This window comes from Lottia gigantea, assembly GCF_000327385.1.
Source record: "Lottia gigantea unplaced genomic scaffold LOTGIsca_79, whole genome shotgun sequence".
Lineage (NCBI taxonomy): Eukaryota > Metazoa > Mollusca > Gastropoda > Lottiidae > Lottia > Lottia gigantea.
In genome coordinates this window covers 269,941-284,683 of record NW_008710630.1, presented here as the reverse complement: position 1 = coordinate 284,683, position 14,743 = coordinate 269,941, and the positions used below count along the sequence as shown (strand labels likewise).

Sequence of the window (14,743 nt, the reverse complement as noted above, 5' to 3'; positions counted from 1 at the left end):
ATCAGTGAGGTCAGTTGTAATCTACTACTGTATATTCCCAATTTATAATCGTCAACTATGATTGTTCGTCGTTTACTTTTGCTTTCGTGTTTTGTTGTCTGTGTACAATGTAAACAACCAAATATTCTGTTCATAGTCGCTGATGATTTGGGTAGGTGTCCTTTTCTTTCTTGACTTATATCTAAATCCATGGTCAGTGCTTTTATAAGTTGACCCATTGTGGGGCTCTTAACTACTGCAAGGTACTATAAAGGACTTTAAAGTGATACAGTCGACTAAGTATCAGCTTATGGGTAGCCCGAAATCGGCTGACTACGTGGAGGCAGTCGGTAAATAGTCAGCTAGCTTTGGACTAATTAAACAGAGGGGTTTCTACGGAGAGCGAAGGGGTTGCATGCCCCCCCCCCCTCTCTTTTTGAATAATTGTTTGACCACCACCCCCCCCCCCCCCCCCCTTACGCATATAAGGGCGTAAAACTCAATTTCATTTCGTATTATAGGATGGAACGATGTCAGTTTCCGGAATCCCAATATGATAACCCCAAACATAGACAGATTAGCTAAACAGGGAGTTATATTTGACAGTTCTTATGCTCTTCCCGCGGGCTGCCCGTAAGTTAGTTTTCGTTTTTCTTCGACTACTAATTATGCAGATAATGAAAAGTCACATAATAGCGTCACAAACACGAACACGTGAGAGTGAGACACTTATGCGATTGGGTTTGTCAATTCGATATACCGTGTGAGAGTCCACATGGATAATGCTTCTGGTCGTTTTGATAGATCGAATCCATGACGCCATGTATCGGATTGTACACAACAAAACTTTTGGAGAAAGGCAAATAGGCACAGATCTCCCATTAAATTTCCCCCATGGTACACTGCAGTGCGTTACCTATATCGATTAGTAACATGAGGTTCTGAAGATTATGACGTAAAAATCTATTTTTCAGGTCACGTTCCGCGTTTCTGTCAGGGAAATATCCCTTTAGGACAGGTTTACAGGTGAGTTGTGCTCATTTAGGTAATAACAGAGTTTCTTCCCTCTACTACCGATAGAAACAGAGTTGTGCCCCTTCTCTTGACTAGGCTTTGTTTAAGGGAGACAACTTCGGTAATAACAGAGTTTATTGCCCTTAATTCTTATATTAATAGCATTATGCCCCTTTATATGGCCATTGATAGGCTTCAATGAAGGGCAGTAACTCTTAGTGAACATCTTTTCAAGGAAACCAATAGAAAATTTAAACCATACGGAATAAAGCATAGTATCCCTTTGCGGCTTCCAATTTATGCACTTTTGTGACTGACTGTGTGTTATTTTACAGCATGTAGGTATCCAGCCGTACCAGAACGTATGTTTACCATTAGAGATTACTACATTACCTCAACAGTTAAAGAACGCAGGTTACTCAACCCATGCTGTAGGCAAGTATGTACTACCCTCGTGGCCATAATAGGTTAAAAATCAACCATTTTGTACTTTGATAAACGTGAAATTGCAAGACAAACAGACAAATTGGAAAGGTGCAAACTGCTCCTATCAGTGTCCCCGATATACATAAAAAGTTAAGAAAACCTTACAATACCTTTATTATATTTCCATCGTTATGTTTCAGGTGGCATCTCGGTTTCTGTAATTTAAACTGTACACCGACCTATCGAGGTTTTGACTCGTTTTTAGGATATTACAATGCTAAAGAAGATCACTATACTCACGACTCGGGTAAGACTGGACGCACTCCCAAATTATTCTAGGTAACAGGCCTCCAACGTACCTGTACGTCAGCCAATAAATGATAATAAATGAAGCCAAGTGAAGACTACATACGTCTGTAGTGTAGTGTAGATAATCCAAACTAAAGGTGTCCTCACACCAAAGCGATTACTAGTAGCGTATGGTTGTAAATATTGAAGTGGTCAAGAATACTGAGTTGCGTTCGAAACTTATGCCCGCTGATCTTATTCGCAAACATACGCTATAGTGATCACTATGGTGTGAAGGCCCATTAACTAATGAACACAAGTTGAAAACTAATCACCTGTATTGAAAGGGTTAACATGACAAAATCTCACAAGGACTATACTATAACTTACTATACAAATGACAAATAACTCGCAAATTAAATTCTAAAAGGGGTAATATCCTCCCCCCCCCCCTCTCTCTCTCTCTCATGCCATTCGTTATCAATCTGAGCAAATGAAATAAATTAAGCGAAAGCATCCCTTTCGAAGGGTCCTTATAGCTATGTTGAATTAATGACCAAATATTCCAGATGACCAATTTCTTGTTTCAGGACAATTCTATGATCTACACGATGACCAAAGACCAGCATGGGAATATCAGGGCAAATATTCAACGGTAAGAAACAACTTTATCTCTTCAGGGTCAAGGCCAACTTATATCCATCCATTTGCCATCAAGGGAGCAATTGCATTGGTCCAGTCCCTGAAGTTGTAGAGTTGATAGTTATATACGGTGGGGCTACCGTGGATTTTGTACCACAAATCATTATTCGGCCAGCAGAACACATTATGTAATGATATGCGTCTAACTTTAGATGCGGTTTACACTCGCAATTGTACTGTACCTTGGTACAGTGTAATGATTTCAGCTAGACATGGGAAAAAGGGTGATATCTGTTTATGTCTTGGCACTGAAGGATCTTGCTAGTTACACAGATGAATAAACTGTAATGGCCTCTATCGTCCAGTCCCATTATGTCTACCTAGTTGTGACAATAGACAGTCTGGATGTCAGAGGCTAAAGCTGTAATTATTTCCTCTACTTTTCTTTTCAGTTTTTCTTCACAACTCGAGCCCAGGAAATAATTTCAGCCCACGATGTCAATACACCACTGTTTTTGTATTTACCATTTCAAAATCCACACGGACCTGTTGAGGTAGGGATCACTGTTCACTTACCCTTTTAAGGGGATACAATCATAAAAAAGTTTGTCAATGTGGAACTTAAATAATGAAGAACATCGTAGTTAAACCGCACCCCATATCAATACATACAAGGGACAATGGTTCACTTATTCCAAATAAGGACGTGAAATCTTAACCAATCAAAATTTGATTTATTTAAGGTACCGTCGATTTACTCTGATTTATATCCTAATGTTGTAAATAATGGAAGAAAGATCTTTTCTGGTGAGTCTTTTTGATCATTCAATGTGTCACGTCATGTCACGCTGCGTCACTTCGCATCACGCTTTATTGAGATACATCACGTTACATCACGCTACGTCGCATCACGTCACGCTGTATCGCATCACACTGTTTCGCTTTATGTCACGTCACGTCACGCTGCGCCACGTCTCACTTTTTCGCTTCACGCCGGGTTGTGTTTTGTATGTTACGTGACATGCCACATTATGTTATTTCTCTATAGGTATGGTAACCATATTAGACGAAGCTATAGGTAATATTACTCAAACTCTGGACGATAAAGGAATTCTACAAGATACCCTGATACTCTTCACTTCTGATGTAAGTTGTTAGTCTAGCTTTCAAAATCATAATCCGTTCGCTGCCAATTTATTATGACAAACCGTCAACAGTGAAGTTTCGAATTGAAATCACTTGATACTAATACTGCATGCGTAATCCAACTTGATACCACCAGAAAAGATGAAACTACTGTGCGACATGGTTTACCAACCTCAGCATCGATTCAGAGAGTTCACATGTAGCTAAAACATTCCTGTTTATAATTCCAGAATGGTGCCGAACTATTAAATTATGGTAACAACTATCCTCTACGGGGATCAAAACACAGTTTATGGGAGGGCGGTACCCGAGTAACAGCTTTTATGTCGGGGTACGGTCTTCAACAGACAGGCATCACTTATAAAGGGTAAGACACATAGACTAGTTTAAACGAGTGTCATACTGTTCATTGTCGAGCCTGTTAACCAGAATTTAAGCAGATTTAATGATGGCATTGTAAATTGTAAATTGTTCTGAATTGGAATATCATCAGCTGCTGGACATCGATGTTCCCTAGGCAGTTCTAAAGCTTGTTACTTTAATCTCCGGAGTATAAGAAGCTTTGTCTTATATTAAGTGTGCCGATAAGCGAGGTCCTTTTTACAGAAAGCTATTATTAAAATTGATTAAACTATTATTTTTTTCAGATTGATCCATGCTATAGATTGGATGCCGACATTAATTGGGGCTGCAGGCGCAGAACAAGGTATACAGTGCGTTTTATTTCAATCACATGCATATGACCACGTGGACCTTTTCAGCTGAGGTAAATCTTCCCCTTGTTACCTCACTTGAAAGTGATTTGAAACAAATGAAACGGAATGGAGTTTTACGTCCTGCTTTTCTGTTTCTGGTTAAGATTTAAATTAGATTACAATCTTTTTTGGTTATTGATTTTCTTTGGTCGTCCATTGTAATCCTGAAGTAGAGACGACTTCGGCCTGTGCAGCAGATCTGAACTTAAAGACCTCCCAAGTTAGCTTTTTTCGCTCGCATCCTTTCTAGCAAAAGTGTTTTTGACTCTTATAGTTCTTGGTATGGATGGAATCAACCAATGGGACGCCATCAGAATGAACATACCGTCCAATAGAACGGAGTTTATCTATAACCTTGATGATTTTGAGATACCCAGTCAGGGGCATGCTGGGATAAGGTAGGCATTTCCGGTAGTACCCTTTTGATATTATCAACCATTAGTTCATTTACCACTCAATAAACTACATTGTTACTTGATTTATGCTACCCTTGATTTTGCTCTTCATTTTTGAAAAGAGATACAGGTAGCTAAAAATTGACGCCTGTATCCCTTTAAATCCTTCAAAAATAGAATTCTCTCAAACCCGCCTAATTTATCTTTCCCAGAGTAGGCGATATGAAGCTGCTGTTAGGATATCCAGGAACGTTTGATGGTTGGTACACACCAATGAATGATACTACCGATACACCGGTTTATGAGATGGTTTATAATCCTTCTCATCCTGATATTCCAGCTAGGCTCTTCAATATCACTGGTAGGATATATTCAAAGTTCCATATCACTCTGCGAATGAGTTTTTCAGCTTTCAGAGAGTCCACAATGCCCAAAATACCCATTTGACGTTTAGGCTATATTATTCCCGAATAAGATATAATCCATAAGAGATCGGACATAATGCTACCTGGTAAGATCCTGAGAAATCCAAGATGTCTTTTGTGCCATATTTGATATCAGCTCACTAATAATGGACGTCAATAATTTTTCTTTTCCAGCCGATCCTACAGAACGTAATGACATGGCAACAACTAATCCTGATATTGTGAAAGATCTGACTTCCAGGATTACTGCTAACAGAAAGCTGATGGTACCAGCCAAGTATCCTACGGATGATCCTAAAGCTAAAACTATAGCTGAAGACAATGGCGGGGTGTTCTCGCCAGGATGGTGTTAGGGCCTCATTGCATACTGCATGGCGTTGCTCACTCCAAGTACAGAAAAGTAGGACGTAAAACGCTATTTCATTTCATCTCATTATTTCCTTTTTATGATGTTAATTGTTGAATCGTCTCCCTATGCATCTGCATCTATTATGTATTTGTACCGTGTTTCACTCTATTAGGTAATATTCTGAGATAATAAATATTCTTGATGGCACCTGATTTCAAACCGACCAATCAACATCCTTCTATATACGATTTTTTTGGTAAAAAAACAATACGAAACTCGTAGATATTATTCAAGTAAGGAGAACCCATGGTCTCTCGTATAAAAAAAATGGACCTATTTATTGGTTAGAATTCACTCAAACGAATCTATTTGGATAAAGGAAACCACAAAATAAGGCAGTGATGGAAGAAAGAATGAAAACTGAATTATGTGAAATAATTTATTCATTTAACAAGTTCGTCCGGATTGTGCTTGGCCTTTTTCTTACAAAAAATATTTCAAAACTGAATTGGCATTAGTTGGTCTGTGGGGTGCGGTTTCCATATCGGCATCTCAGACCAACAGTGACCAATAACCAAATGGCAGTTCGTCACTATTGACTGGGAAACCTCTGTAAACAAATACTGAATCTTTTAGACTGTCTTTAATTAATGTTCACTCCTCAGTTTGGCAAGCTCTTTGTAGGGTATAATTCTGCACAATATACACGCAATTATACGGTATATAATATAAAAAAAATCACCCTTTCCTAAGGAAAGATGGTTGAAAACCCTACCTTTTTTTTTAAAATATGATTATTTTGGACTTCTCTCCCTGCATTTTGCATTTTCAGCAGAAATTTATATCACCTGAATGCTTGAAAAATAACATTATCAACAAATAATAAAATATAACATACCTACATGTTTTTTTAGGTTCTGTTTTAAAATTTCTAATACTATATTTTAGTTTAAAAATATTATTTTTTTTTATCCATAAAGTTATAAAAAATGGAATGTTATAAAAAAAAAAAAATTAGAATGAAACATACCTAACCTAAACTTTTAGCTTTTTTGGTCCAATTAATATTTACAAAGTGTATCTATTTGTTTATGAAGTGCGTCTCAGCAGGTTAAACCTTGTATCACAGCTACAAACTTTAAAAATTGTGACCAAAACAAGACTTTTCAAACACCTTAAGCTTTGCTAGATAGTTGATAAAAATATCTTTGATAAAATATTATGCTAAATTCATATAAAATAAGTAAAAATTGTGTTTTCCTGATTTTTAAATAAAATAGGCAAATACTTTCAGGCAAGTAAAATTGGCTCCTTTGTTAATCAAACGAGTCCATCACATATGGGTTGAGTCCATGTAACGTTAATGAAGTCCATCGCATATATGCATATATATACTTAATGACTCCATCATACCCTAAATGAGTCCATCAGACATCTTACATGTGAATCACTAGATGAGCTCATCACATACCAAGTGAGTCAATAACACATGAGAGGAGTCCATCAGGCGTTAGCCATGTCCATCACAAATTCAATTACTTAATTCCATCTCTTATAGGATGAAATTATATGTCCGATGACGTCACCATCCATCAGCAATGTATCACATTGCAATCATACATTATAGTCTATCATATATTAAAGGTGTTCATTACACATTAGAGTCCATCACACACTGAAGGAGTTCGTCACACACTGAAGGAGTCCATCACACTCTGAAGGAGCACTTTACACATTTAAAGGACATCACACTGAGTAGTCCATCACACAGTAAAGGACTCCATCACACTGTAAAGGATTCCATCACATTGTAAAGGATTCCATCACACGGTAAAGGTTTCCATCACATAGTAAAGGATTCCATCACATTGTAAAGGATTCCATCACACAGTAAAGGTTTCCATCACACAGTAAAGGACTCCATCACACTGTAAAGGTTTCCATCACATAGTAAAGGATTCCATCACATTGTAAAGGATTCCATCACACAGTAAAGGATTCCATCAAAGTGTAAAGGACTCCATCACACAGTAAATGATTCCATCACACAGTATAGTCCATCACACAGCAAAGGATTCTATCACACTGTAAAGGATTCCATCACACTGTAAAGGATTTTATCACACTGTAAAGGATTCCATCACACTGTAAAGGACTCCATCACACATTAAAGGATTTTATCACACATGAGAAGATTCCATCACGACTGGATCATCATTCTGTTCATTATGATCAGCAGTCACTAAGAGAATCTGTGATCCATGATGCGGTTTTCCAGGTTTCGATCGCTTCCTAGTCCTTGATGACTTTTCTTCTTCCCACTTAATTTGAGTAAATGGGTCATTATATACAAATTTGCCCGGAAGTTTGGACTCAGGATGTGGTACTGGTACACTGCTGGACAGTGATTCGCCCTCGCTTGTATCGTCAGGCGTGTTGATTGGGTGTATCTTATTATCAGGATGTAGTCCAATCGTTTTTGATTTGGGAAATATTGGTGGAAGAGAATCCCATGATCCTCCTGGCATTGACGTCTGCTGCAAATCTTCCTTTTTGGTCATTTTTGGACTTTCCTTTGAGACTGTGGACATTTTTCTTCCTAAAAATGAAATGAACTTTGATGGAAAAAGGAAAAGAGAAAAGTGCCCTGTCAAAAAGTAGGAAGCTTGCATAAATCCGAGACAATAATTTTCAAGGAAAGAAAGAAGCAAGCAGTCGCTTCTTAAAAAGGAAAGCAACATGAGTCCATTAGAATTCTGTCCACCAGCAGGTCCTGTGACAAACCTCTTGGCATTGATCTTTCCCTGATTACTGTACCCATTTAGAGCTGAGTCAACTGGAATAATGAGAAAAGATGACTTATTCAACATTGTCAGATTTTTACATGCTGACTAAGATTAGAACCAAACACCACCATTTGTTTGATGTTACCAAGCAATTGATGCTACAGCCCATCCTTTCAGAGAAAAACAGCCCACACTGCCCTACCTTTATCTATATCCACATCTTTAACCCATGCTATTTTCTCCACGGTAGAGGTCAAGTCCGGCTGTTGTCCCACTATGGAACTCTGGGTATTCGTTCGATGAAACTCTTTAGCGTGTCGTTTCTTTGCCTTTTTTAAGTGGAAGGCTTTTTTGGTCCCCTTTTTCTTGTGAAGGTTTATCTGCACTATTACACTCTTTACTGTTCTCTGCAATGAAAATTGAAAATGTTTTGATAAGGAGATCAAATGGAGTTTTACATCATAGTTTTCTGCACTTCATTGGGCTAATAAGATAGGTAACACAATGCAGTGTTCAATGAGGGAGATTTCGTCAGGATAGTGACAGCGAGTTAGCTATTTATCATTTCTCAACAAAATTTCAAAGTACAATTCTTCGCGTACGCTTTTTTGGAGCAAAAAATTCCAAACCTATGGCAAATTCTTAAGCTTTAAGCTTTGAGGCTTCTTAATCTGAATGAAATACACAGCCTACCTTCCAGTTAGCTTTGGCAGCTTTTGATTGTTTAGCATTTGATTTGTTGGAGGCTTTTATAACCACCAGGGCACGTTTAGTATCTGTGAACTCTATAGAATATTCCCTTTGAAACCTTAACAGTTGTTTTTTAAAAAACCCTCTCTCTAAGACTATCAATATCTTCGCCCACTGAAATATAAAGAATAGATCTAGATCATTGTTGTTTAAACCATGCTCCCTTATCAATAAATGGATGGAAAGTGGTACCCTTTATCCAAATAGCTTTATATGAGGCAGTAAATTTCAACCAATCAAAACAACCAGATGAGTTGCCCACACTTTTCTAATATTCACAATTTTGTGTGTTGATAATTACAAAACAAAATGTAAAAATTAAGCCTATTGATTGGCCAATTTGAAAATCATGTGACACCATGAATATCTATTATCTCAGTCCCAAATATGAGGGTTACCTGCTAAAGAGAAACACGGTAGAAACATTGAGATGGTATGAGATAAAAATTGTAGAGTGGTTACAAAAGTATCTCATGATTTTGGGTGGTCCAATAAGAGTCTCACCTGTCTCCGCCATTCTTTCTCTGATTTAGTTATAATATTATGGTATGTATTTCCCATCATGGCTATTAACATGTTTAACAATAAAATAGGTACTAAGATCATAAAGATAAAAAACTCAAACTTCGTCAACCAAACATATCTCGCGTAATTAAACGTTTCATACTGAAAAATAAAAAATATTCCAACACCATTAATTATTATGTCTCCAAAAACAACAATATTCAAATATCATGTTGGATTCATAACTTCACAAATTAATTCATTGAAAACTGTGATTGGATTGCATCAAAGCAATCTCTTAAAGCTATGTGGACTCTCTGAAAAGGCAGACGGAAAAAGAAATTAACTAGCTTCATGAAGTCTCTGAGGACAATGCCAAGTTCTTCCAAGAATTCTGAAAAGGTGAGCATGGCCAGCCAGCCAGCTAGCCAAAGTAACTTAGTTGAAGCCCTAATTTGACAAAATCAAAAATGAATTGTTACCTTAAATTCTCCGAGAGTCATTTGAAATAGATTCATGATTGTGTCAGGGTACGTGGAGAATTTTAAAACTTCAGTATTGTCTGTCTGTACATCAGCAAATAGAAAATAAAATCCTGAAAAAAAAATTAATTTGTCAGATGCAATGGATTCTGATTATGACCAAGATTTTGGATTTTAAAAATTTTTTTGATAATTTTGGAGATATTGTTAGCTAGAGATGACCAAGTACCAGCTGGTAGACATGATCCTGGAGAACCAAAAATGTTATCCATGACAAGATGTTTGGTTCTTGAGAACCTGAGGGATACTCAGATCGACCCCAAGATTGGCAGAATACTGAAGATCAATTTCAACACACATTCATGACCAAAGTTCTAATTTATGGATAATGCTGTTTAATCTAGAAATAGATAAAGGTTACATGGCTTACCTTGAGTAAAACCAACTAAAAATATAATATATACAATTCCAAATCTGAATAAATCTCTAATACACATTTCATATACCATAGTAACGAACGGACCAGTTAGCCGATATACTCTAAAAATAGAAAGAAAATGGAGTTTTACTTCCTACTGTTCTGTATCTTACTGGACTAATGAAATGGAGTTTTATATACTTTAATGGACCAACGAAATGAATTAAAACTAAAGTCAAATATTCACTTAAACTAGATTGTCCAGTCTCATATATAAGGACAACATAATAAAATAGGTCTGGATAATTTGATCATAAACTCACCTGGCAAAGAAGAGTAGATATATAAAAGAACATGGCACGGCGATGGTGAGTAATGTATCCTCTATATCAGAGAGACCAGTTAATCTCAGTGGAATACACACTAATATTAACGTACAGGCTAATAAATAGATAGCTTGGTCTGGTGCATGTCTCTGGAAGGTAAAAGCACAAATTAACATTGTACAAAAGTTTCTCAATGCCTAATACCTTAAAAAAATTCCTCATATTTGTTTCAACAAGTAGTGGAAGCAGAACTGTCAAGGAAGCTATTGTACCAGTCATTTTGATTACAATGATGATAAAATAAGGAGTATGCTGGTGTTTGCTGTCTCAGTTCCAGGCAGGTTGTGCCCCCCATTCTTGGTCCCTAATAAAAATGCCAGTAGTTAGAGCACACTTACCCAGTTTCTTACGAACAATAAGAATCCAACTCCACTGATTTCTTTGAGTTCTATCATCAGAGTTAGTGAACATATTAAACATGTTAAAATTTCAAATACTAATCGGGCCTGAAATAATAGAATTACAATATTTCAATGTACCATAGATAACATGGTCAGCTTAAAGAATAGAAATCAAGGGAAATAATTAGTGTTTGAAACTGTTGTAAAGTGGTTAAGAGCATTGTCATCTGTACATGACATCATTTGCTTGGTTATGTTGAGCAAATGGTGCCCGTGGGTTCTAATCTTGGTTAGCTTGTGAATGTCAGTCAACCCAGCTGTAAATGAGTACGGATAATCCTGGAAAAATCTGTGTCAAGGGGGATGGACAAGGATCAGCAGGTAGAAAGGATAAGTTGTTATCCTTGTACAAAAAAAATTGTTTTTTGAATATAGCTGTCAGACATCTATCAAATGAACAACAATACTCACTGTATCAGTAGGAGTAGAAATCTCTAGTAGACCGTGTCTCATGGGTCTGGTATAAACACACACAGATATCATAGCAAGATGAATAAATGCAAACAATAAACGCACAATAAACCGATTCTGAAATACAAAACAGTATTTTTAAAACAAAATCCATGCAATGGAAATGGAATCTAGATCTAGGTACAATGAGTTGACAGCTAAAACTGTGTTTTCTCTCAAGAGCACTATCTGTGTCACTAATTAAAAACAGAAATAGCTATGTGGACTGTTGGAAATAAATGCTGGCTGGTAGTCTGGATCCTCATGAACAAGTTGCTGTCCTTGTATGCAAGAATTGTCACAGGCAGCTCACAGCACATGAAATTCCCTATGTAGATTGAAATTTGAAAGCTAAGGACCCAAAGCAAGGACAGCCTCGGTTGTTCTTATGAGTTGAACAATTGTTGTTTTTACCTGACCAAAAGTTTTCCATTTTTCCTCCAGAAGTTGTCTCATAACTCCACCTTCTAACATATCAAGATGGCCGTCTGTTTCTCCATTAACTATTATCATCAGAGCAGACTTGTAATCTGGGATAGAAATTATACCAAACATTTATAAAAGATCCTTATATTTGGAACATCACCCTGAGCTGCAGCTAAGATAGCCAATGCTTTACATAAAGAAAACTAAGTGCTGCAGTAAACCACCATTTTGGTTGAAGACCACATTTGGTTTATGATGGTGTTTAGTTTTTAACATTTATATAAAGGTTTATACTTACTGGCTTTTCCCTCTCTATCTACCGAGTCTAGATTTTCAAGAGGATACATAGAACATGTTATATTGCTGTATTTCCACATGACCTACAAAGGTTAAAAAAATAATGTGATAAGGCAAGCTGCATCATGGGTATTGGGTAAGAGGCATAGTGACAAAGGGCCAATATGGGAATAGGCAAATTGGGAAGACACTGGGGACTTTCTGAAGGGATGTCAGATTGACAAACCAAGCCACAAATATACCGGTATCCCAAAAGGGTGAGCACTTATTTTGAACCTTCTGCACTTCCATAAAGCTAGACTTTCGGAGAGTCCACATAGCTAACAACATATATATGGGACACTCGTTTGTTAATTTGGCATCCCTTTCAGAGAGTCCACAAAGCTACTATTGTCTCTATGGTATATCTATTAATTCCATTTCATAAAAATACTTTATTAAAGAGCTCTCCACTCACCATACTGTCGATTTCTAACATTTCAGAGAAGATCTGTTGTCGACCTAATTTACTAGCCAATGTTAACGGTGTCAGACCTGCGTTGTTTTCTATATCTTTATTGGCCTTCTTCGTTAAATGTTGTACTGCATATTTATACATTTTCTGAAAAAGAGATTGCGTCTTTGGGCCTCTTTTTTGTAGTATTCCAGTCAATTCAGTCTACCCAGGTGTAAATGGACATGGATAATCTTGAAAAGAATGCCAAGAGGTTTGGTCAAGGACTAGCTGGTTGATAGGATCCCCTAGAACCTAAGATTTAAGATCATTGCTAAGAGAGATGGTCAAGGACCAGCTGGTAGAAAGGATCACAAAAAGGATGGCCGCTGACCAGTTGGTAGACAGGTTCCTCAAAAACCTATGTTGTTACTTCAAACTCATTATCAAGAGGTTTGGCCACAGACCAGTTAGTAGAAAGGATCATCCTAGTTTTCATCCATGTTGATGCATCATTCTGTTGTTTCTTACATACATAAGTGCGCATTATACAGAGGGGCGTTTTATACTCGGAATTATACAGTATACAATAGACTACTCACTGGCTGATGGCAGATAACTGTCATATGTAAGACAGTGTTACCAAAGGAATCCTTCAGGTCTGGATCAGCCCCATTCTCTAACAGATGGTCATAGATTTCTTGGAAGTTAAAAGAGGCTGCGAAGGCTAGAGGGTATTCACCATAATACGCATAACCTGTAGTGATAACATGGACAGAATATAGAGGATGGAAACCCAGGGTGGACTGAGGGGCTGGACAATTGATCATGGTAAGAGGTCCCAGATTAGTCAGGGGCCCTTCGATTCAAAGAAGTGAAAGGCGTCCCACTTGTGCACTAGAAATCCTAGTTACCCTGAACTTACCGAAATAGTCTGTATTTTTGGGATCTTTACCATGTTTGACATCTTCTGGGAGAAAGAAACGACCTGAAGCTCTCTGGTTAACCAAGGCTCCCTGTTTTACTAATAGTTTAACTGTTTCTAAATCATTATTCACTACTGCTATATGTAATGCACTTTCTCCTAAAAATAAGCAAAAATAAACGTTAAACAGCTGATATACCTGTAAAAGAAAAAAAAAATTATCAGTAGCTGTGTGCTGCCAATTTGAATCTTCCTTAAGGTAAAAACTATTCTGATACCACTGCCAGTTCTTCTGAAAATCAGCCAGCTTGCAACAGCTTGATCAAGTAGCCATTTCTGTTTTTGCTCACTGTTTCGTGACATGTTTTTATGTTTTTTTCTGTATTAGTCAATGGTAAAAATTCTAAAGCTGGTACGCAATGTATTACGATTTTTTGTGGGATTTCTGGTTAGAACTTTGGATTTTTATCGTGCTAAGAAAACAGTATTTATTATAGGCCTTGTGTTACAAATAATACTATAAACTCACCAAAGTATTCATTGCCTTCGTAAACATCCAGTGACATTCTAGGGTAGAGCTCCAGAAAGATCTTTCCCACAGCAGTATGTTCCTTGGTGCCCATGAGAAACAGAAGATGGAAGGGGGTCTCCCCCACCCCACCACGTTTATTGAGGTCCCAGCATGCATCATGTTGTTGAAACTCGCAGAAATTATCAATTTTAAACTGATTCAGATCATCTTGAGAAACAGTCTGGAAAATATAGACTATGTGTTAAAAAAAATGAGTCAATTGACGATTTATTACCTATATGGTAGTTGAGGGTTTCGCTTGCAAAGCAGACCATACTTTCAAAACACCTGATGGTACTTCTCTTTGGAGGAGTTCACTACTATACAACTTAATTGACTCTTAATTTTTCCATGCTTTGGATGGGATTTTGATTAATGGAATTGTCTTGCTTGAACAGATTTCAAACCCTTGAGTTGTGGATCAATATTTTTGCAGCTATCCACCTACACAATTTATGTCACGTCTGCGGTTCCATCAAAGTTTTTTTTTTGAAC

At 37.2% G+C, this 14,743-nt stretch overlaps 2 protein-coding genes across 2 annotated transcripts; one reads left to right on the top strand and one right to left on the bottom strand.

The window, feature by feature from the left end:
- Positions 1–57: 57 nt before the first annotated feature.
- Positions 58–5,423, top strand: LOTGIDRAFT_168762 (hypothetical protein; the record flags this gene model as incomplete). The annotated part of the gene is made up of 14 exons (XM_009066683.1): positions 58–151; positions 501–612; positions 954–1,005; positions 1,329–1,432; positions 1,620–1,726; positions 2,298–2,362; positions 2,802–2,903; positions 3,093–3,156; positions 3,398–3,495; positions 3,726–3,862; positions 4,143–4,201; positions 4,525–4,648; positions 4,858–5,006; positions 5,245–5,423. The coding sequence occupies 14 exons, from the start codon at positions 58–60 to the stop codon at positions 5,421–5,423; spliced, it is 1,446 nt and encodes a 481-aa protein (XP_009064931.1).
- Positions 5,424–8,871: 3,448 nt separating this feature from the next.
- On the bottom strand, positions 8,872–14,357 carry LOTGIDRAFT_132455 (hypothetical protein; the record flags this gene model as incomplete). Its single annotated transcript, XM_009066682.1, has 13 exons — positions 8,872–9,069; positions 9,460–9,621; positions 9,942–10,054; positions 10,372–10,481; positions 10,683–10,834; positions 11,096–11,191; positions 11,549–11,674; positions 12,011–12,126; positions 12,321–12,402; positions 12,777–12,920; positions 13,355–13,509; positions 13,678–13,836; positions 14,207–14,357. Coding segments are annotated over 13 exons (1,764 nt in total), but the record flags the coding sequence as incomplete, so codon positions are not given.
- Between the last annotated feature and the right edge of the window lie 386 nt (positions 14,358–14,743).